The sequence below is a fragment of the Narcine bancroftii genome, chromosome 2, assembly GCF_036971445.1.
Source record: "Narcine bancroftii isolate sNarBan1 chromosome 2, sNarBan1.hap1, whole genome shotgun sequence".
In the NCBI taxonomy this organism is placed as follows: Eukaryota; Metazoa; Chordata; class Chondrichthyes; order Torpediniformes; family Narcinidae; genus Narcine; species Narcine bancroftii.
Genome location: NC_091470.1, coordinates 295,796,704 through 295,820,987, shown reverse-complemented (window position 1 = coordinate 295,820,987; position 24,284 = coordinate 295,796,704). Strand labels below are relative to the sequence as shown.

The 24,284-nt window shown below is 39.5% G+C and overlaps 1 protein-coding gene across 2 annotated transcripts in view; it reads right to left on the bottom strand.

Moving 5' to 3' along the window:
- The window catches only part of ca8 (carbonic anhydrase VIII), an 88,332-nt gene that overhangs the window by 8,407 nt on the left and 55,641 nt on the right, over positions 1–24,284 (bottom strand). Inside the window, exon 9 of one of the 2 annotated variants that reach the window (XM_069921420.1) lies at positions 16,911–17,077. In XM_069921420.1, coding sequence (XP_069777521.1) covers positions 16,943–17,077 — 135 coding nt within the window. In that variant the 3' untranslated portion in view covers positions 16,911–16,942. Of the gene's footprint in view, positions 1–16,065; positions 17,078–24,284 lie in introns of those variants that run through there. The other variant, XM_069921419.1, reaches the window with a different exon arrangement.

The window sequence follows — 24,284 nt, the reverse complement described above, 5'->3', positions numbered from 1 at the left end:
TATTGGTTGACAGACAGGAAGCAAAGAGTAGGAATAAACAGGTTCTTTTTAGAATGGCAGACAGTGACTAGTGGGGTACCGCAAGCTCAGTGCTAGGACCCCAGTTATTTACAATATATATCAATGACTTAGATGTGGGAATAGAAAGCAGCATCTTCAAATTTCCAGACAAGTTGGGTGGCAGGGTTAGCTGTGTTGAGAATGTTAGGAGGACGCAGGGTGATTTGGACAAGTGAGTGGGCCAAGGCATGGCAATACAATGTGGATAAATGTGAGGTTATCCACTTTGGAGGCAAGAACAGGAGAGAAGATTATTACCTAAATGGTGTCCAATTAGGAAAAGGAGAGATGCAATGAGACTTGGGTGTCACTGTGCACCAGTCACTGAAAGTGGGCATGCAGGCAGTGAGGAAAGCAAATGGTATGTTGGCATTCATAGCAATAGGATTTGAGTACAGGAGTAGAGAGGTTTGACTGCAGCTGAACAGGGCCTCGGTGAGACATCTAGAGTATTGTGTACAGTTTTGGTCTCCTTATCTGAGGAAAGACATCCTGGCCATAGAGAGAGTGCAAATAAGGTTCACTAGATTGATACCAGGGATGGCAGGACTTGAATATAAAGAAAGGCTGGATCGACTAGGCTTATACTTGCTGGAATTTAGAAGATTGAGGGGGATCTTATAGAAACAAAATTCTTAAGAGATTGGACAGGTGTGACAGATTATGTTATATTTTATATTGTATATAGATATGTTTTAAAGGAGATAAATTGTGGCACAGTTTTTAGCATAGGTCACAAAAAACATTTCACAACACAGATCTCATTTAAAATGCCAGACCTTGGCTCAAGCATTGAGGCATATGTGATGTCTGAGCTTTCATCCAAGGCTCTGAGTGCCTTGGCAAGAACTTTGAAGAATGCCTATCGAGTCTTCACAAGTAGATGTTAATTGGACATGCTATGGAGTAATGGATTATTGTTTTGGAAAGCAACAAATGAATGGACTCGGAAGATTGGGTCCTGTGCCGCAGTCTGTCTGAGTGCAGTTTGCTGTTCTAAGAGGGTCATGTGGTTTTCTCTGAGAGAGAGAGAGAGAGAGAGAGAGAGAGAGAGAGAGAGAGAGAGAGAAACATAACAAGCTGGCAAGCTTGTGGAAAAACCACATTTTGGAAGACGGGTTGTGAGTTCTGAGTTCAGCCTGGTCAAAGCCCTTGTGGTCCATACAAGAAGAGATGGCTGGCTGTGTGGTGTTTCGTCTGAGATAATGGAAACTGAAAAGGAACTCTAATGACCTGAAAGAAAGAGGTTATCATATGGAAAACCGTGATGGGGCAAGTTTCTTCTGCAAGATACTGAAGTGGCTGATTGGAAGGAATCAGTTTGTGGCCAGCAAGCAACAAATCTCTCCCTGAAAACTGACAAGAACCTTCCTGAGCAGTAACCATTTACCTTTCAAGCACCAAAGCCTGAAGATTCATAAATGTTAAATTCTGTGCAGAGTTTAAGAATTGCCTGCAACCAGTGAACTCGAAGGTGTGAGAAGTGAATGTGAATCAAAGAACTTTTTTGAACTTTACACACATTACATACACGTGCGCTTAGATTAGAAGGGAGTTAAGTTAATAGTAACGAGTTAAATTTTGATCCTGTTTTTATGTTTTTAAAAAAATTAAAAGCAACTTTTGTTTAAGTAACCATTTGTCTTGGTGAATTTCTATTGCTGCTGGGTTTTGGGGTCCTCTGGGCCCATAACAGACTAGATGCAGGAAGGTTGTTCCTGATGTTGGGGAAAACCAGAATCAGAGAGTGGTGAATTTGTGGAATTCTTTGCCACTGGAAGTAATTGAAGTCGGTTTCTTATCCATATTTAAGAGGAAGTTGGATTTGGCCCTTGTGGCTAAGGTGATCAGGGGGTATGGGGAGAAGGCAGGTACTGGGTACTGAATAGATGATCAGACATGATCATAATGAATGGCAGTATAGGCTTGAAGGCCCGAATGGCCTCCTCCTACACCTATTTTCTATGTTTCTACATTTTCGGGAGCCAGAGAGCTATTGGATTAAAAACTATTCTTAACCTACAGATAGTACATTATTTCTGAAGGTAGTAGCAAGAAGAGGTTGTCTTATCAGCAAAAAAAAAGGGCAAAAAAGCAGGATGTTAAACTTAGATGCAAAACAGTGACAAGCACCACACAATATTTACTGCATTCTTAGCTGGGAAAGGTGATAGAATGTACAGGCGACCTGCTTTCAATTGGAGGAGGAAAAATTGACATCAAATTATTTCTGATTTATCATCTGCAATAAATAAATTCAAGGATAAAAAGCAACTTTTAGTTAAGCATTTGAACATTTTGAAGAGAAATGCTGAGTAGCAGTGACAGAATTGTGTGAATTGGCTGGTTAACTGCACAAAGGGTACATTAGGCACAAAGGAGTTTGTTAAATTGGCGTGGTTTGAGAGATGGGCTACCAGAGGCACTTTGCCCAACGGGGGGAGTGACAAGTGTCTTGATAAACTTTTTGGAAATGCTGGGAGGTGTACAAAGACACCTATGAGATAAATAAGCCTGGTTATGCATGTTTAATGTGAATGGGGATAATCAAGATAATAGGGTATCGATCAGAATTATAGTCAATGCCCCGTGATGCAAAGAGAGTTGATTTAAGTAGTATGGGTCAGAAATCACATGGATGAAAGCTCAGACATCACATATGCCTGAAGTCAGAAACCACATTAGAAAAATTTTGGGATGATCTCAGTCAGATATTAAATAAAATAACAGAAAACAATATACCAAAGAATCCAGAGATCTTTCTCCTAAGTAACATAACAAACAAAGAATTTGGAATTGATTTGGAGGATGCACAAAAAAGATTTGTTAAGATAGCCCTAGCCGTAGCAAAAAAATGTATTATGTCAACCTGGAAATTGGAAGATAATTTGAAAATACAACTATGGTATATAGAAATGAATAAATGTATTCCATTAGAAAAAATAACATATAGTTTAAGAAATAATATTGAAATATTCAAACAAGTATGGGAGCCTTACATTAAATACAATAGCGAAAACCTACCGGGGACAAACATTACCTAAGTTGATGGAAGGAGAAGGAAAGAAAAGAATGGACTCAGTAGAATTTCTGGTGTATTTTTGTTGAATGACAACATTGTCTGACTGGTTTAATGCAACCTAGATGGTATACCTAAAATGGATGAGAAGGGGGGGTGGGGGGGTGGCTTGGGAGGAGGGAGGGGGGGAGAAAAAGTCACTGTATATGTGTGAAAAAGAAAAAGTGTACATCATGGCTAATGTGATTTATGGTGTGAAAAATAAAAAATTTTAAAAAAGATATCTCCATAGAATCTCAGAATTGTACAGCAATGGAAATAGGCTCTTCTGCACAACTCATCCATACAAGTTACTTATTCAAGCTCATCCCATTTGCCTGCGAGAATATCCTCCTTCATGTTCGTGTCCATCTAATTATCCAACTATCTTATAAACATTACAATTATTCCTGCCTCTGCAACTTCCTCCAGCAACTTATTCGGCATTCTCCTCCCAATGTGTGAAAACTTGCCCTCAGGTCCCTTTTAAATTGTTTCCCTCTCACCTTGCATTTGTGTTCTCATTTTAGATTCCCATACCCTGGAAAAAAACTCATGGTTTTATATACTCCATAAGGCCACCCCTCAGCCTCCAAGGGAACTATGTGCATACAACATGGGCATACAACATTGTCATTGCACATCCCACACTTATTTAACTTAACAAAATACAATCTCTCGCATTTGTCAGAGTTCAAATGAATCTGCCAATCTGTGGCCCACTTGTTCAGCTGATGTAAATTCTGTTGTAATTTTTGATAATCTTATTCACTACCCACTATACCACTAACTTACTGAGCATGCCATTGCCATGCTCAGCTAAATCACTAATACAGATGAACAGTAGTAGACCCAGGCACATAACCAGTCCACTCATACATACTGAAATCCTACCACAAAACACTATTGTCTGCAAATAGCTAGCTCACCCTGGATCCCATGTGATTTAACTTTTTTGACCAGCCTACCATGCAATACCTTCACAAAGGCCTTGTTAAAATACACAGACAAAATTGATCTCTTTGCCCTTATCAATCCTCTTGGTCATTTCTTCTCAAATCTCTATTAAATTGAAATGAAAGATATTCCAGAAACAAACCCATGAAGACAATTCTTAGTCAGGGCTTGCCTTTCCAAATGCAAGTAAATCCTGCTCTCAGAATCTCCTCCAGAAACTTTCCCACCATTTATGTTGGATCAACAGCTTGTATCTCCCTGACTTGAACTTTAAGTCATTCTTAAATAAAGGCATAATATTAACCATCCTCCAGTCTTCCAATTCCTAACTCGGAGATAACAATGCATCAATTATTTCTGCCAGCATCCCAGCAATTATTCCAGTTTCTCAGAATGCCATGATGCAGTTGGTCAGGCCCCGGGGATTTATCCACCTTTATGCATTTTTAAGATGTGCAGTACCTTCTCTTTCGTAATGCAAATACTTTTAAAGACACCATTATTTTCTTCCTGGAATTCCACATTTCCAGTGACCTACTTCTAAAAACAAATAAGCCCTTTCACACTTACATTCCACTAAATTGGCTGTTCAGTGTCCCAGAAATGTGGGTTTCGCTTTTCACACTTGACCACTCCTAACTGGGACACTGAACACTTTCACTTGCAGGGAGCCATATAGCGCTACCAATTTTCCCACACGGTTTAAAAATTGTCCGCTATTGCTATTTATTTCCTCACTCTCCTGCTGCAACTTTCTCACGGCAAAGTTTATACTTTCATTTTGATCTTTTCTTCCTTCGCGTTCCTGCAAAAACTTGGGTCATTTCAATCCCACAATGCAATTACCTGCTTCATACTTGCCTGATTTCAACACCAGTGCCTGATATGCCGTGGATTGACGAGGGGCTGAGGCAGTTAATCCCCGGTGTGAGATGACGTCATTTGATGCTGGCGTTAAGCTGATTTTGCTTTCATACTAGACTCTTTAAAGGCCAATTGGCGGTTAATTCCTGGGATCATTTGCAAGTGTGAAAGAGGCTATAGGGATTTAAAACCTCATCTATCTCATCTGCCCCCACACACACAGATGACAACCTTGATCTGGAAAGGGCTTTATTCTCCTCTGATTTTTTTTGCTCTTAGCATACTTACAGAATAAGTAAGTAAGAATATCTTATGACTTTACTTAACCTTGTTTCCAAAGCTACATCGTGTGCTTTTATTGTCCACCTGATTTCTCTCATTCGTCCCACTGCCTGATGTATCCCTTCTTCATTTTTCTGACCAGTGCCTCAATACCCCTCACCACCCAGGATTTGCTTTTCCTGCCAACCTTGCCCTCCAATCCAACATGAATGAGCTAGCTTTGAAACTCACCATCTCACTTTTAACATCTTCCCATTTGCACATCATTACTTCACCTGCCAAGAGACTCTCCCAATCAATCACTGAAAGTTTCTGGAAAAATCAAAATCAGCCTTACCTCAATTTAGGATTTTTACTTTAGACCAGCCTAATCTTTTTCCATATTCATTTCTAAATTAATGGAATTATGGTCTCTTACCCCAGTCATTTCAGTCTCTTGCTCTGCCTCAATTCCCAAGGGAAATATAGTGTTATCCTCTAGTCACGACATCTACATAATGTTTGAGAATACTTTAAATCAGTCATTCTCAACTTTCTTTCCACTCACATACTACTTTAAGTAATCCCTATGTCACCGGTGCTGATTAGGTGGAAGGGTAGGTTGAGAATCACTGCTCTAAACCCAATTGTTACTGAAATATTTTGCTTTAGAAAAAATGTCATTGGCCCATTTCCTTTGGAGTTATGAAACCGTGTCATAATGAGTCAATTAGTATGATTAAAACAGTGGTTTTCAAACTTTTTCTTTCCACCCACATACCACCTTAAGCAATCCCTTACTAATCACAGAGCACCCATGGCATAGGGAATACTTATGTGAGTATGTGAGTGGAAAAAGGTTGAGATCCATTGCTTTAAATGGACATACTTAACAAGTTCCACTCCATCCAAGCCCCAAGCACTGTTGCAGTCAGAGTCAATATTAGGGAGGTTAAAAATCCCAACCCTGTTAGTCTTAAAGCTATCCTCAATCTCCATACATGTTTGTTCTTCTAATTCCTGCTGACCATGGAGTGGAGTAAAGTACAATCCCAAAGTGATCACCACCTTATCCAAGTTGCAGTCATATAGACATATCATTCAATGACAGACAGTGACAAATATTTTGATTATTTATGTGAGCATTATTGTGCATTTTTATCCATGCATCATGGAGTGGAGAGACACGCCCTCCACTCTGTTAGATTATCTGTACCACAAGAACACCTACATCGAGGAGTCACGTGATGGAGTAGTGGCCGGACGGTGAACTCCAGCCCTCTCCAGAAAAGTCGGGAAAAACAAGAGAAAATACAAAGGCACAGAAATACAAGTTAAAGAAAAGTGAGTATAAAGGTGGAAAGAAGATGGAGACAAAAGGAGAAAAATCAAAATCAACGGAAAGAAGAGAGGAAGAGAAGACAACGGAGGAAAAAGGTGAAGGCCTTACCTGTCCGAAGAGGCCTGCTGTGGAGAGAAGACCCCACTACCTCAGGTCGGTAGAAAAAGAACTACAACAATGGCTCACAGAGCCGAGTAAAAGTGCGCAACCGCGCATACGCGACTCCTCGCGCATGCGCGATGCGCATGAAAAAAAACACACCGACGGGAGGGGGGACCAGCTGGGGAGTCGATCTCCACAGCCGGCAACGACAGCTGCAGAACACCTGCAGCAAGAAGAGACCACAGAAGACAATGGAAACAAGAAAGAAGAGGAGGAAAGGGCAGCAAAGAAACAACAGATGGCCAACCTAGAGGAAGAAGAAGAGGAAGAATACAGTGAAATAGATAAAGGGAAAGGCAAGGTAAAGGATATACTTGCTCTTGTTAGAGGATACATGGAGTCATTTAAAGAATGGCAAACACAGGAATTCAATGATTTAAGAAGAAGAATAAACAACACAGAAAAGAAAATAAATAAAATGGATATGACCTTAACAGAAATGGGGAAAAAAATGGACAAGATGGAAGAGCGGGCAGTAGCAGCAGAAATGGAGGTAGAAGACTTAAAAAAGAAATTGGAGGAATCTAATAAAAAAACTAAAGAGACACAAGAAATACTAGCCCAAAAAATAGATATAATGGAAAATTATAACAGAAGAAATAACATAAAGATAGTGGGCCTTAAGGAAGATGAAGAAGGCAAGAATATGAGGGAGTTTATAAAAGAATGGATCCCTAAGGCCCTAGGATGTCCAGAACTACAGCAAGAAATGGAAATAGAAAGGGCACATAGAGCATTGGCCCCTAAACCACAACCACAACAAAAACCAAGATCTATTGTAGTAAAATTCCTAAGATATACTACAAGAGAAAAGGTACTGGAGAAGACAATGGAAAAAGTAAGAGAGGGCAACAAACCACTGGAGTATAAAGGGCAAAAAATCTTCATTTATCCAGATATAAGCTTTGAACTCCTAAAGAAGAGAAAAGAGTTCAATACAGCAAAAGCGATTTTATGGAAGAAAGGATATAAATTTACACTGAAGCATCCTGCGGTATTGAAAATATTTATTCCAGGACAACAAAACAGACTATTCTCGGATCCAGAAGAAGCACGAAAATTTGCAGAACAATTACAAAAATAGACTGAGGGATGAAGACGGGTAATGAGAGCAAAAATTATCACGATTGATATGTATGTGGGTAAAGACAAAAATAGACTGAGGGATGAAGACGGGTAAGGAGGGTAAAAATGACCACGATTGATATGTATGCGGGTAAAGAGGTATAAGAGTGAATAGAGACAATGGGCATATGTGAAAGTATCTGTAATTAGAGGAAAACATAGAGAGTATAGACAAGAATTAATAAGGGAAGGTAATGGAATAGAGAGAATAAGGAGGGAATTAAAAGAGTGACCTTTGTGACATATAAAAAGCGAAATCTTTTCTGGGGGGGGCTGGGTGGGGGAAAAGAGCGGTCACTGCAAAATCAGTTGACGCTTGCGAGTGGATTCGCAAATCCAAATGGAGAGGGGAGATGTGGTTGTCCGACAAGGGATAAAGGGCAACTCAGGAGGGGAAGGGGAGATTGGGGATAAAGAAGATAGAAATAGGAGAATAAGGAAAATGTTGGATGTTGTAGGAATGTTGTCTGGTAAAGAGTTGAAAATAAGAAAACAGAAATGGAAAAGGAGGAAAGGTAATGATGGAAAAACGGAAAGAGAAGATAAATAAAATATAAAATGGCTACGCTGAACTATATGACTCTAAATATTAATGGAATACATAACCAAATTAAAAGGAAGAAACTACTAAATTTACTGAAAAAGGAAAAAATAGATATAGCATTTGTCCAAGAAACACACTTAACTGAATTGGAGCACAAGAAATTAAAGAGAGATTGGGTAGGACATGTAACAGCAGCATCGTATAATTCAAAAGCAAGAGGAGTGGCTATATTAATTAGCAAAAATGTGCCATTTAAAATAGAAGAGGAAATAATAGATCCAGCAGGGAGATATGTTATGATAAAATGTCAGATATATTCAGAGCTTTGGAATCTACTTAATATATATTCACCTAACGAAGAAGATCAAAAGTTTATGCAAGATATCTTTTTGAAGGTAGCTAATACGCAAGGGAACATACTAATAGGAGGGGATTTCAATCTGAATTTGGATCCAAATATGGATAAAACGGGGAAAAAAATTAACAGGAAGAACAAAGTAACCAAATTTATAATTAAATCAATGCAAGAAATGAAACTTGTGGACATATGGAGGAAACAAAACCCAAAAGAAAAGGAATACTCACACTACTCGACTAGACATAAAACATACTCAAGGATAGACCTATTCCTGTTATCAGCCCACATTCAAGGGAGAGTTAGGAAAACGGAATATAAAGCTAGACTATTATCGGACCACTCACCCCTGTTAATGGCAATAGAGCTAGAGGACATCCCTCCAAGAATGTATAGATGGAGATTAAACCCCATGCTACTTAAAAGACAGGATTTTAGAGAATTTATTGAAAAACAATTAAAAATGTACTTTGAAGTAAATACGGAATCAGTGGAAGATAAGTTTATACTATGGGACGCAATGAAAGCATTCATTAGAGGGCAAATAATAAGTTATGCAACCAAGATGAAGAAGGACTATAATCAGGAAACAGAGCAGTTGGAAAGGGAAATAATAAACATAGAAAAAAAATTAGCAATAAAGGAAGATACAACCAAAAGAAGAGAATTGGCGGATAAAAAAATAAAATATGAAACATTACAAACATATAAGGTGGAGAAGAATATAATGAAGACAAAACAGAAATATTATGAACTAGGTGAAAAAACACACAAAATCTTAGCATGGCAGCTTAAGACAGAGCAAACTAAGAAAATGGTATTGGCAACAAGGAAAAAAGACAAACAAATTACATATAATCCAAAAGAAATTAAGGAAAACTTCAGAGAATTCTATGAACAATTATACCGAACCGAAAACGAAGGGAAAGAAGGGAAAATAGATGAATTTTTGACTAAAACTGAACTACCAAAACTACAAATAGAGGAACAAAATAAATTAACAGAACCATTTGGAACAGTAGAAATACAAGAGATAATAAAAAATTTACCAAATAATAAGACACCAGGAGAGGATGGACTCCCAATAGAATTCTACAAAACATTTAAAGACCTAATAATACCGCCCCTCTTGGATGTAATCAACCAGATTGATGAGACACAAAACTTACCAGATTCATGTAAAACAGCAATAATTACAGTGATACTAAAACAAGGGAAAGATCCACTCTCACCAGCGTCATATAGACCAATATCTCTGCTAAACACAGATTATAAGATAATAGCTAAACTATTAGCGAACAGATTAGCAGAACAGGTACCGAAAATGGTAAATTTAGACCAAACTGGATTTATCAAAAAAAGACGCACAACAGACAATATTTGTAAATTTATTAACTTAATTCATGCAGTAGAAGGAAATAAAGCACCGGCAGTAGCAGTTGCTTTAGACGCAGAGAAGGCCTTCGACAGAGTAGAATGGAATTACTTGTTCAAAGTATTGCAAAAATTCAGTTTACCGGAGAAGTATATTAATTGGATTAAAGCATTATATAAGGGACCGTTAGCGAAAGTGACAGTAAATGGACATGTATCAAAGCAATTTAACTTAAGCAGGTCAACGCGGCAGGGATGCCCACTATCACCATTATTGTTTGCGCTAGCTATAGAACCACTAGCAGAATCGATAAGAAGAGATAATAATATAAAAGGAATAAAAATAAAAGACAGGGAATATAAAATCAGTCTGTTTGCGGATGATGTGATAGTGTACTTAACAGAACCAGAACTATCAATAAAAGAACTATATAAGAAATTGAAGGAATATGGAGAAGTGTCGGGATACAAGATAAACGTAAATAAAAGTGAAGCAATGCCTATGAATAACGCGGATTTCTCAAAATTTAAGGAGGAATCCCCATTCAGATGGCAAACGCAGGCAATAAGATACCTAGGTGTGCAAATAAACAAAAATCTAGGCCAATTATATAAACTCAATTACAATCCACTAATGAAAAAATTACAGGACGATTTAGAGCATTGGAAAGAGCTACCACTAACACTGATAGGAAGGATAAACTGTATTAAAATGAACATTTTTCCAAGGATACTATACTTATTTCAGGCATTGCCAATACAACTGACAGAAAAATTCTTCAAAGAGTTAAAGAAAATAATAAGGAGATTTTTATGGAGAGGGGGGAAACCGAGGATAGCACTAGATAAATTAACAGAATGGTATAAACAAGGAGGCTTACAATTGCCAAACTTCAAAAATTATTATAGAGCCGCACAATTAAGGTACCTATCAGATTTTTATCAAACAAGGGAAAAACCAGACTGGACGAGACTAGAATTAGATAAAATAGGGGAAAAGATACCTGAACACATATTATATAAATGGGACGAAAAATTGGTACAACATAGAACTTCTCCAGTATTACACCATCTCCTCAATATATGGAAGAAGATTCATGTAGAAAGAAATAAAATAAATTACCAAATACCAAAACTAATATTGACGCAAAATAAGCTACTCCCTTTTACAATAGACAACCTTGCCTTTAGAAAATGGGAAAAAAAAGGGATTAAAAGAATAGAAAATTGTTTTTCAGGAAGTAGATTCTTATCCTTTGAACAAATGAGAGATAAGTACAATATAACTGGAGATACAGCGCTGGCATATTACCAACTGAGATCCTACTTGAAAGATAAATTAGGAAGCAACTTGAGTTTACCAGAGGGAAGTAACCTTGAATATGTGATTACAGATACAATGTTAATCAAAAGATTTATAAAAAATATGTATATTAAACTGCAAGAAAAGGAGAATGAGGAAACAAATGGTAAAACTGAACAAAAATGGGAACAAGATTTAAATATAAAGATAAAAAAGGAAACATGGGAGAAGTTATGCTCTGGAACGATGAGAAATACAATAAATACGAGGCTGCGTATGATACAATATAATTGGTTACACAGACTATACATTACACCGCAAAAGTTAAATAAATGGGACCCAACAGTATCTGATAGATGTTTTCGATGTAAAAAAGAAAGGGGAACAACAATTCATGCAATCTGGACATGTGAGAGAGTAGAAAAATTTTGGGATGATCTCAATCAGATATTAAATAAAATAACAGAAAACAATATACCAAAGAATCCAGAGATCTTTCTCCTAAGTAACATAAAAAATAAAGAATTTGGAATTGACTTGGAAGATGCACAAAAAAGATTTGTCAAGATAGCCCTAGCCGTAGCAAAAAAATGTATTATGTCAACCTGGAAATTGGAAGATAATTTAAAAATACAACAATGGTATATAGAAATGAATAAATGTATTCCATTAGAAAAAATAACATATAGTTTAAGAAATAATATTGAAATATTCGAACAAGTATGGGAGCCTTACATTAAATACAATAGCGAAAACCTACCGGGAACAAACATTACCTAAGTTGATGGAAGGAGAAGAAAAGAAAAAAATGGACTCAGTAGAATTTCTGGTGTATTTTTGTTGAATGACAACATTGTCTAACTGAATTAATGCAACCTAGATTGTATACCTAAAATGGATGAGAGGGGGGGGGGGGGGTGGCTTGGGAGGAGGGAGGGGGGAGGGAGAAAAAGTCACTGTAAATGTGTGGAAAAGAAAAAGTGTATATCATGGCTATTGTGATTTATGGTGTGAAAAATAAAAAAGTAAAAAAAAAAAAGAACACCTACATCAGCTGTTGTTAACTACAGCTTGATGTTCAACACCATCATACCAATAAAATTTATAATCAGACAAATTGATCTGAGGCTCTGCTTGTCCCTCTCCAACTGCCTCTCAACCTCATCAGCAATCAGTGCAGATTGTAACATCAGCTTCTCCTCGTCATTGATCAACAGAAGCCCCCTCCTGCCTCCCACCCCCACCCCCTAACAAAAGGCTGTGTGTCTGTGGGCTTAGTCTCCTGCTCAATTTCCTATACACTCATGACTGCGTAGACAAGTTTGGTTCCAACTCAATCTATAAATGTTCTGATAACATTAGGATCTGCACTTGTACCTTAATATAGTTCAATGAGAGTTATTGTCACATACACTGGTACAATGTGCAGATGCACTAAAATTCTTATTTGATACAGACAAACAGGTATTTAGACATGCCAACTACAATCTAAGCCTAAATTACTATATGTGGTGGAACCACTGTATAGCTATTAGCAATGACTGTATGAATATACAGTATGGGCTAGCCTGGACCTGTACCAGTGACTCCTCCCCTCTGAATCCCCATAAAGATTGCTAAGCCCTAACCCCACCCAAAAATATCTCCAGACAGCCAAACGTCTCAACCTCACGTACAACCCTGCCACCCCAGGGTCACCAGGCTCTACCACTTCATTAGAGCTCGCAACCTCCCTTACTCAGTTGAAGATATCCAGGAACTGGCCTGAAGCTGCCCAGTCTGCACAGAGTGCAAACCACAAATGCACACCAACCAAACAAACCCCACCCGATTAAAGCCACCCTCCCTTTCTAAAGCCTGAGTATGGACTTCAAGGGCCCCATTCCCTCCACCTATCAGAACGTATACTTTCTCAACATTATTGTTGAAAACTCAGTTCTCTTTCACCATCCCCTACCCAGACATGACCACAGCCACAGTCATAAAGTCACTACGCAGTATATTCACTGTTCGGATACCCCCATTATATCCATAGCGACTGTGGATCCTCGTTTATGAGTGAGAAGCTGTGCCAGTACATGCTAACCAAGGGGATAGCCATGAGCAGGACCACAAGGTACAACCCCAGAGGGAAAGGCCAGATATAAATGGAGAATGCCACTGTTTGGAAGGCAACCCTCCTAGCCCTCAGGTCAAAAGGCCTGCCCATCGCCAAGTGGCAAGACGTCCTCCCTGAGGTGCTCCATGCCACCAGGTCCATCCTCTGTACGCTACTAATGTGACACACATGAAAAGCTCTTTTCCTTCCCCAGGAAGTCAGGATCGGGCACCACACTACCGTCCTGGCTGACAATCCCCGGGCTTGTCCTCCCCCTGATCGAGAAGGTCCACTTCTTCCACGCAAACCCCCCAGTAGCTTATGTGTAGTACCAGGATGGACAGCAAGACTGTTTCCATCTGTGACCTGGCACATGCTGGGGACTCCCCGACCAACCAATCAGTATCCCCTCTCCATACAACCACCGGTGGCATAACAGGCCACCGGCTCCACTGATCACACCCGGCACCCCGCCCCAACCCTCGACCAAGCAACCCCACAGTCTTATTAACACCCCCCCCCCCTGCCACCCATCCACCAGAGATCCAGCCTGTCGAACAAAACACCACCCAGAAACCAGCAACTTAGCCACAGCAGACACTACAACGATCACAATGACAGACAAAACCACTGGACAGGCTGGTAATGGACATCGATTCACTTCACCTCACCAGACAGATTGTTTCAAAAGAAGGTGCGTGTGTGGGGGAACCACTGTATAACTATTGGCACTGTCTGTATGAATGTATGGTCTGGCCCACGACTGTACTTGTGACTCCTCCCCTCTGAATCCCCATAAAGGTGGTTATTCACAAACCCCTCCCTCAGTACCTGCCTCGGAATTGGGCCAGGAGCTTGTGGGATATGCTAATATTTTATGATGATTAAAGCCTATTAATCAGAATGCTCAGTGATTAATCGATAGTGCTACACTACATGATGCCAAATCAGAAAAAGAAATGACAAATATCAAAGGATAGATAAATATTCACAGCTGCAGTTAAATACAACTTTAGACCCTCCCAACATGGAAAAAATGTAGACTAGGGAGAAAGGACAAAACAGGATCCAGGACATTTTAAAGATGTTACATAAAAGTAGCCCAGCCCAGATGCAACATGGAAATGAAAAGAAACTTGAATAAAATAAAAATTACATAATGAGTGACTGAAGCTCCTGCCTATTCCAGGTAAGAGGCCAAAATGCAAATTTGAATCCTGTGACCTATAATCAGGATTCTTGCAGGAATTACCAGAGGCTATTTTCAATAGGTTGACGTGGCCAGAAGTTAGACTGAATAAACTAACTTGATAGCAGCCAATTACAAATTGTACTCCCTCCCCCCACCAAGATACTAATTATCAGCTGATTGGAAGCCAAACTTGTCCCCACACAAGGCAAATAGAATCACACAAAAAATAAATCACAATAGGATTGCCTGAAAGGAATCCATTCAATCCACCTGTTCTGTCAAAAGAGTTAACCTTTTGTATTTCCACCAAGATCTCCATTCATGCTTTATATTTATAAAATTTAATTTCCAATAACCGATACAAAATGTCTGCCAGGCAGACTGCCAGGCAAACTAATTCAAAACTTCAATGCAATATTCAACTCTATATTTTACTGTTCCTTTAGATCAGTGGTTCTCAACCTTTTTCTTTCCACTCACATACCACCTTAATCAATCCCTTACTCACCACAAAGTACCCATGGCATAGGGATTACTTAAAGGGGTATGTGAGTGAAAAGAAAAAGTTTGAAAACCACTGTTTTAATCCTACCTAATAGACTTGTTATGTGCATGGTTTCATAACTCCAAAGGAAATGGGCCAATGACAATTTTTCTCAACCAAAACATTTCAGTAACAATTGGATCTAGAGCAGTGATTCTCAACCTTCCCTTCCGACTCATATACCACTTTAAGCAATCCCTTACTAATCACAGAGCACCCATGGCATAGGGATTACTTAAAGTGGTATGTGAGCAGAAAGAAAAAGGTTAAGAACCACTGGTTTAGATTTGACATTGAGATTTAGATTGTTTACAATAATGCATTAAAAGCACATGCAACAAAAAAACCTATCACATCACATCTTCAAATATGCAACCTCGAACTTCGACTGGCACAATAGAAGGTGCACAGAAATCACCAGATTGATTTTATTTCTAGTCACACACCAATTATACTTGCAAAACAAACTATTTTTTTCATTTATTATTGTTTTATTGGGGTTTGAGATTTTCTGGCCAGAGGGAACAACTATACATATTACCCCAAAATTATAAAGGATTTCAAGCACAATTCAAGTGGACCAGGTGCAATGCAAAGACCAACTTTGAAGACAAAACACACAAGCTCACAATGTTCAAATGTTTAAAAGTGCAGTGAAGTTTAAACAGTTCAGTAAAAGTCACTTGTATTCTACATCTCTGAAGAATTATAACCCAGAATTTCAACAAATTTCCCCAAAGGGATAACAAAATAATGGGATTTTTACTAGTTTTCATTGATATGAAAAGGTCATTGAACTAGAAAGTTACAAAAAAGATTTGTGAGGATGTTATCAGAACCTTGAAATACAAGCAGAGATTGGATAGGCTAGGAATGTTTTTTTTTAAACCTTGGAGTGTCAGAGGCTAAACGTGGATAGATTAACACAAAATCAAAGTGGGGGGGGGGGGGGCGGCATAGAGAAGGTGAATAATTGCAATCTTTTACCTGGGATCAGGGAGTCTAAAATTAAAGGGCATATGGTAGATTGCAGATGTGTCAGGGAATGGGAAGATTTCAAAAGAATCCTGATGGGCAACATCCCCCCACCCCCCATCAAGTATCCAGCAAATATGGAATAAACTGCAGAAAAATGATTTCTGCAGTTGTAATTAGGATTTTGAAAAGCATTTGGACAGATATATCGATAAGAGTTAGAGCAATATGTGCCAAGCTCAAGAAAATGGGACTAGCACAGATGGGCATCTTGCTTGACATGGATAAATTGGACAGAAGTGCCTGTGTTCATACTGTATAGTTGTACAATTCTATATTAATAACCTGCTTTCTAAAACTGGATGGCATTCCACAGACTGCACAAGCTAAAAGAAGAAAATGAATGTGCAATTGATCTGTTCTAAAGATGTTAATGGAACCTAAAGCCACGGATGTACAATTTGTATCAAACTCATTCATGACCATTTAAGAGTTAGGAATTTTGCTGGAGTACATTTTCTTTAACTTCAATTTATTCATCATGTTTCAGAAAAGAACCATAGATTTTGAAAGCATACTATTCCCCAATTTAAAGGGGATCGTGTTAATATGTTTCGAACATGCTGAGCAGTACATAGGTTTACAAAAACTTCAATAAGCCGATAGTTATGAGACTCTTACTCAAGTTTAAATTACCCAAAATGGCCTCTGTTTGTTTTTGCTGTTCCTTATTGGAATGCAGCTCTGATGATTCGGTCACTAAGAGGTTGCGTTGGCCTAAAGTTGTCTCCTAAAATCCCATCGCATCCATCAGGTAGTTCTGCTCCCTTTATGTGGGAACGCACCCTTCTAAACTCTTCAATCTGGAATGAAGAATAAAATCAGATTCACAAGCAAGCATCATTTAAGAAAGTTATTTTGCAAAATTGATACATTTACATTATCAGTATATTTGATCCAGTGTGTTGATGATTAATACCGCTACAACTTTCAAGTTGGATCAAGGTCCTTCAGTTTGTACAGAATATGTAAATGTAATCAGTGCAAACTTGGTCAATAGCAGTTTTTGTGTTGCAGCTGTTGTTTCAGCATTGATTTACCATCAAAGAACTCCAAAAACTTAGTTATTCACAGAGACAATATGAGAGCATTCTAAGATCATAGGACGTTAAATCCATCATGCCCAGCCCAGTACAAAAAGTTATCCAACCTAACTGCATTTGCCAGCTTTTGGTCTGCAGCCTTAGTCTACAAGGGACCATATGCTTGTTGTCCACTCAAATCTCCTTCCATGTTTTCCCATCTAAATCAATCATTTTGATCAGCCCTCTATTCTCTTCCCTTTTGTGCTTGCTCAGTTGAGACACAATCGGTTCATACTTTTCTGGTATGTATCCCTTTAGAATTCCACTCTGCATGCCAAACTGCATGAGTTTTTCAAGCTTTGTTGGGACCAAGGTAAACTGTCTCAGGATCTTCGTGATGCCACCATCATCACCCTGTACAAAAACAAAGGCGAGAAATCAGACTGCTCAAACTACAGGGGAATCACGTTGCTCTCCATTGCAGGCAAAATCTTCGCTAGGATTCTACTAAATAGAATAATACCTAGTGTCGCCGAGAATATTCTCCCAGAATCACAGTGCGGCTTTCGCGCAAACAGAGGAACTACTGACATGGTCTTTGCCCTCAGACAGCTCCAAGAAAAATGCAGAGAACAAAACAAAGGACTCTACATCACCTTTGTTGACCTCACCAAAGCCTTCGACACCGTGAGCAGGAAAGGGCTTTGGCAAATACTAGAGCGCATCGGATGTCCCCCAAAGTTCCTCAACATGATTATCCAACTGCACGAAAACCAACAAGGTCGGGTCAGATACAGCAATGAGCTCTCTGAACCCTTCTCCATTAACAATGGCGTGATGCAAGGCTGTGTTCTGGCACCAACCCTCTTTTCAATCTTCTTCAGCATGATGCTGAACCAAGCCATGAAAGACCCCAACAATGAAGACGCTGTTTACATCCGGTACCGCACGGATGGCAGTCTCTTCAATCTGAGGCGCCTGCAAGCTCACACCAAGACACAAGAGAAACTTGTCCGTGAACTACTCTTTGCAGACGATGCCGCTTTAGTTGCCCATTCAGAGCCAGCTCTTCAGCGCTTGACGTCCTGCTTTGCGGAAACTGCCAAAATGTTTGGCCTGGAAGTCAGCCTGAAGAAAACTGAGGTCCTCCATCAGCCAGCTCCCCACCATGATTACCAGCCCCCCCACATCTCCATCGGGCACACAAAACTCAAAACGGTCAACCACTTTACCTATCTCGGCTGCACCATTTCATCAGATGCAAGGATCGACAATGAGATAGACAACAGACTCGCCAAGGCAAATAGCGCCTTTGGAAGACTACACAAAAGAGTCTGGAAAAACAACCAACTGAAAAACCTCACAAAGATAAGCGTATGCAGAGCCGTTGTCATACCCACACTCCTGTTCGGCTCCGAATCATGGGTCCTCTACCGGCACCACCTACGGCTCCTAGAACGCTTCCACCAGCGTTGTCTCCGCTCCATCCTCAACATCCATTGGAGCGCTTACATCCCTAACGTCGAAGTACTCGAGATGGCAGAGTTCGACAGCATCGAGTCCACGCTGCTGAAGATCCAGCTGCGCTGGATGGGTCACGTCTCCAGAATGGAGGACCATCGCCTTCCCAAGATCGTGTTATATGGCGAGCTCTCCACTGGCCACCGTGACAGAGGTGCACCAAAGAAAAGGTACAAGGACTGCCTAAAGAAATCTCTTGGTGCCTGCCACATTGACCACCGCCAGTGGGCTGATATCGCCTCAAACCGTGCATCTTGGCGCCTCACAGTTTGGCGGGCAGCAACCTCCTTTGAAGAAGACCGCAGAGCCTACCTCACTGACAAAAGGCAAAGGAGGAAAAACCCAACACCCATCCCCAACCAACCAATTTTCCCCTGCAACCGCTCCAATCGTGTCTGCCTGTCCCGCATCGGACTTGTCAGCCACAAACGAGTCTGCAGCTGACGTGGACTTTTTACCCCCTCCATAAATCTTCGTCCGCGAAGCCAAGCCAAAGAAGAAGATTATTCTTTCATAATCTGGCAACCTGACTAGTGTAGTTCAATATAACTTTGCTAAATTTTCAAACCTACCCCTCTAGTGTTTCACAATACTACATTTCTGCAACTTTTAGCAATTGGCAAGTTTGTACTGAGATCCTTTTGGGCCTTTCTGCCCTTAGATTCCCACCTACCCTCAAGTCTGATGATTGCTAACTCTGGTTCTCTTTCTCTGTCTGAAGATTTTCAACATGTCTTTTTAATTATGGAATTATATGGGTAAACTATGAAACAAAATAACTGATGTCAAGTAAACAATTTTCATGCAAAAGAAAATTTGGAAAATACCTTTGTTAACAAACTATTATTTGAACAGTTATGTTTTCTAATCATAAATAACGTATCAGGTGAGAGACTAGTTTGATCAGCAAACAGGCACAGGACTCAGAATACAATTAACCCACACACTTAAATCATCGGAGTTCCTGAAAGATATTTGTCCTCAGACCCTTGATCATGAGAAAATCAGCCAGTTCAAGTTTTGGAAATTGATGCTCCTCTGCATCTGAAGTTTTTAGCACCAGCAAGAGAATGCAGGCTTGCATCTTTAAACAGAAGCTGCTTTGTGCAAATAGAGCTGAAGGCATTCCATCGCTGGGAGAACATAGAAACAGAAGATAACTGACCAAGATATCAACCAATTATATTACCCATCCCTTAATGATACTGATGTGACTGCCATGTTTAGCTATTTCAAAGGATAATTAATTGATGTAGACATCTTCTGCCACGTATGGGGCAGACTAGGCCAACGAGAGAATTTCTTCTGTGAAGGATGCCAGTGAACCACTTGGGTTAAGATAACTGCATTTTCACAATACTATTATCTTTACTTTCAGGTTACTTATTAAGTAATTTTAATGGTTACATATTAAGTAAATTTAAATGGTGGGATTTTAACCTCTTTGCAAAAGAATTTATTTTCCATACTACAAAACAGGCCTCTGGATTAAGAGGCCAGTTATATAGTATGGAAAATAAACCACACGAACTAGGTACTATCGCAGGAACAGATCAAATAATTCATTACTACGTAACTAGGTACTATTTACTATGTATTCATTACAAACAATGAATGAGTAAAAGATAACCGTGGCGTGATGAAACACGTGGTAAATAGGCTAATAGAATAATGAGTAAAAGACAACCGTAACAAGTATGATGAAAAACAGGATTAGATTAATGAATGGAAGATAATTGTGGCGCGTCAAAGATTGATATATTGCTGAGATATGGTTGAAAATGATAGGGTGCAAAAATGTAATTAAATCAGGACTACAACACATAAAGAGGCAATGCACGGTGATCAGCGGGCAATCAGTGACGAGCTCACTGACTGTCATAGCTTTTGTTTGCAAATAAAAGTTTAAACTTCTTGAAGAATCTTCTGCGTCACCTGGTCATTCTCGGTATTCGACAAACCACGACAAAATTCATGCTGCGAGTAGGGTTGGAAAGAGACCCACAAGGGAACAGCGGGTTGAGGATGCTTCCCAGTCCCTCAGGGACCCTCACAAGACTAAGAATTAAGGGTGCACCCAGAAAAAAGGTAAGTGTTTTTGCTAAAAATTCTGTTGGTTTTGGGAGGTCTCGAAGTCACAGAATTGTGAAACTGTTGAAGGGTCTCTCTAACCCAAAGAATCTTGGAAAATTGTGGTGAAAAGAGGCTCAGAGGATTGATCAGGAGTGGGGGCGAGTATAGATAATAGAAAATAAGTAAAGAAAAATTCTATACGGTGATGGTAATCCCCTGTGGATACCACTTTGTAACAAGGGACTGAACGGATAGGGCAACGTCCTTATGGATACCATCTTAAACACAAGGGTCTGAATAAATGAGGTATAAAAGGAAGTTCTGCAGACACCACCCTAGGTAGGTGACTGCACAGGTAGAACAAAGTAGGAGGTAAGGATATTTTAATAAATAATTGAAGTGCTGGCATGTTAAACTACAAGGATAAACATAGAAGTCATACAAGAGAAGTAGTAATACCAAAAAAGTACAAATAAGTTGTGAAATTCTGAGTCACACCTTACCAAAGAGCAACAGGCCAGAAAAAGGAGCAGCAGTAGAAATACTGAGTAAAAAGTTTTCAGTAAGCCAAAATTAGATCACAAAAATTTCAAAAAAAGGAAAAGAGAACCAAAATCTTGTTACAAAATGGCCAAAAGAAGGAACTTTTTATCTAACTTTATGTGATGAGATGGGGGGGGATTAATTAAAAGTTACAAACCCAGAGACAAATCCAAGAAAATAAATCAAATAAAGGTTACAGGAGGCAAAATACTAAAATTCTTTAGGACGGAAGGAGAAAGATTGAGAAAGGCAGACCTGACACCAATAATAATAATTGGAAAAGATACCAAAGAGCAAGAAAATCACTCTGGTGAAAAAGACAAAACAAGGAGCCTGGTCTATATCCAGATTTTAAAAGAAGTAGAAAAGAATAGGACACAAGGTACTATAGGGAGAAAAAGGAGGAAGAGAGGAAAGAGTTGGAAAAGGAAAGAGCAAGTGAAAAGACAGATTAGAAATGGAGCAAGAGATTAAGAAATTGCAGGAAACAAGATTGCAAAGGAATTGAGGAATTCCAAAGGTATAAAATGAACACTGAATCAAGTTGGAAAAGAACCATTGAAGGAACAAGGGAAAGTAGAAAAGCAAGGGAAAAAGACAATCCCGGTGGGGGGGGGTGGGGTTAGAATGGCAAAAATTACAAATAGAAACAAGGTCAGAAACTGATGAGGAGTCAGATGGGTTGTAGTTCAGCTGTTATTGCACTGCACCCCAGGTAAGCCTGGATCCAGAACCCATGATGGAGGACACAACTGAAATACAAGGTAAGGCAACTTTACCACAACAAACAATGTGGAGACAGAGAGGAGCCAAGCAGAACCTGGAAGGCCTATGGAGCACAGAAGGTGATTTGTTGATAGCACTCACCTCCTTGTTGACTACTCTGATTTCCGAAGCACGTGGGTGGATCATTATACCGGGGCGGTGGGGTGGGGGTGGGGGGGGGGTGGATGGTTTCTGGTCATCCTATTTACAGGCTTCAGTTGACCACTTTCTGTCGCAATGCAAGGTGTGTGCATAAAATTATGTTTGGAAAGGAATTACAATCCCAATAGGTCAAATATCCATACATGAAGGACCATTTAAACATTTAGTGATTGACTATGTAGATATGATAAAGACAGTAAAAGGAATAAGATATATGCTGGTGGTGATTGACATATTTAGTAGATGGGTAGAGGCAATACTCTCAAAATACTTTGAGTAATACTAGGAGCAGGAACAGTGGTAAAATTTTTGACAAACTAAATGATCCCAAGATTCTGAATACCTTCAGAAATCAGTTCAGACAATGGGTCATCCTTCATCCAAAAAGTCATTAAATTAGTATTACAAGCCCTAAGAGTAAAACACAGATTCAGATGTGTCTATCATCCCCAGTCAAAGTGAATGTTGGAAAGAATTAATGGGACTTTAAAAACTAAATTGAACAAAATCTGTGCAGGGACTAAGCTTAACTGGATTGATGCCTTACGATTAGCACTAATGAGCTACCAGATGCAAACTAATCAGATGACGTGCCTGACACCACATGAAATGCTTAATGGGAGACCCGTGCCAGTGCCCCAATGGAGAGGCCTGTACAAAGGACCCAGTTTGGAAAAATTGGAAATTAGCTAAAACAACTCATGCAGTAACTAACCACGATACACAAGTCTATATACACATGAAAAACAGAAGGAGCCAGAAACCATCCAAAGGGAAGGACCAATTAAACCAGATCAGGTCTGCGTGTGAGCTTTCCAAAGTTGTATGAACGAAGAAGGAAAGGGTTCTTTAATGATAATCAAGGCATTACCCACTGCAGTCCAGGTGGAAGGACACTCCACCTGGTATCATTTCAACCACTGCACTTGGGCAGTTCCACAGGTACAGCCAGACGTTGAGTCTAAGGTATGTGGTGGAGATAAAAGGGTAGCAGAGGATGGACAGGATGAACAAGGAGCTGCCGCTCCTCTGCAGGACTTCGACGAGCTAATAAGTGAGATTCCCAGTTCCACAGATGATCCCGAAAATACTAAGGATGGGTCTGTGGATTGCAGCCCTCCTCCAGATAATGGGGTGGGAATGACTTGCGGGCAACCAATGTTTGATCTTGTATTCGTATCTGTGAGTTTTTAGATAACACATAGATGAAGGAAAAGGTTCTTTACTTTAAAGTTCTTGTAAACCACACCATAAGGGAGGCCATGAGGCTGCAAGCCTCAATTACAGATCTTGCAAACTCCAGTCTCTTGCTCTGTGTCAGTCCCCTGCTGGCATCCAAGTCTAATCAAATAGGAACTATAATCAAGGCCTTGCTAGTTGCTTTGTAACCATGATCACTATTATTACATCTCTCTTTCTTAAAACAAAAGTAGCTTAATTTTAACTAAAATGTTTTCTTTGTATAACTCTCCAATTTTAACTTTAACACCAGGGATTTACATTTTCATGACTATCAACATTGCTAACATTTTTTAAACTTGTTTTGTGTGTTCACATTTACATACACCAAAACCTGAAGAGCGAATAAGATAGCACTACTTCATTCTATAACAGGAGTCTTTAAATTTGCTCTCCGAGTTTCTTAGGAAGATTCACATCTCTTGACAATCTGATTGATTGTCCTTGAATCTCAGTTGTTGCCTCAGACAATGTCTTATCAGGTGGGTATTCAGGTTGTTCAACAGTATCCATCTTTCCATCTATTGTGGCTGGTCCCATTTGAAGATCTGGAATTCTTTACAGAACAGCACCTTCATCTGTCTGAATGGTGTATAATCTTGGTTGGACCTCACTAAGGACAGTTCCCTTCTGAGTCCATAAGCGATTTTGTCTTTTAGCCTTACTTCGTCACCAGAGTGGA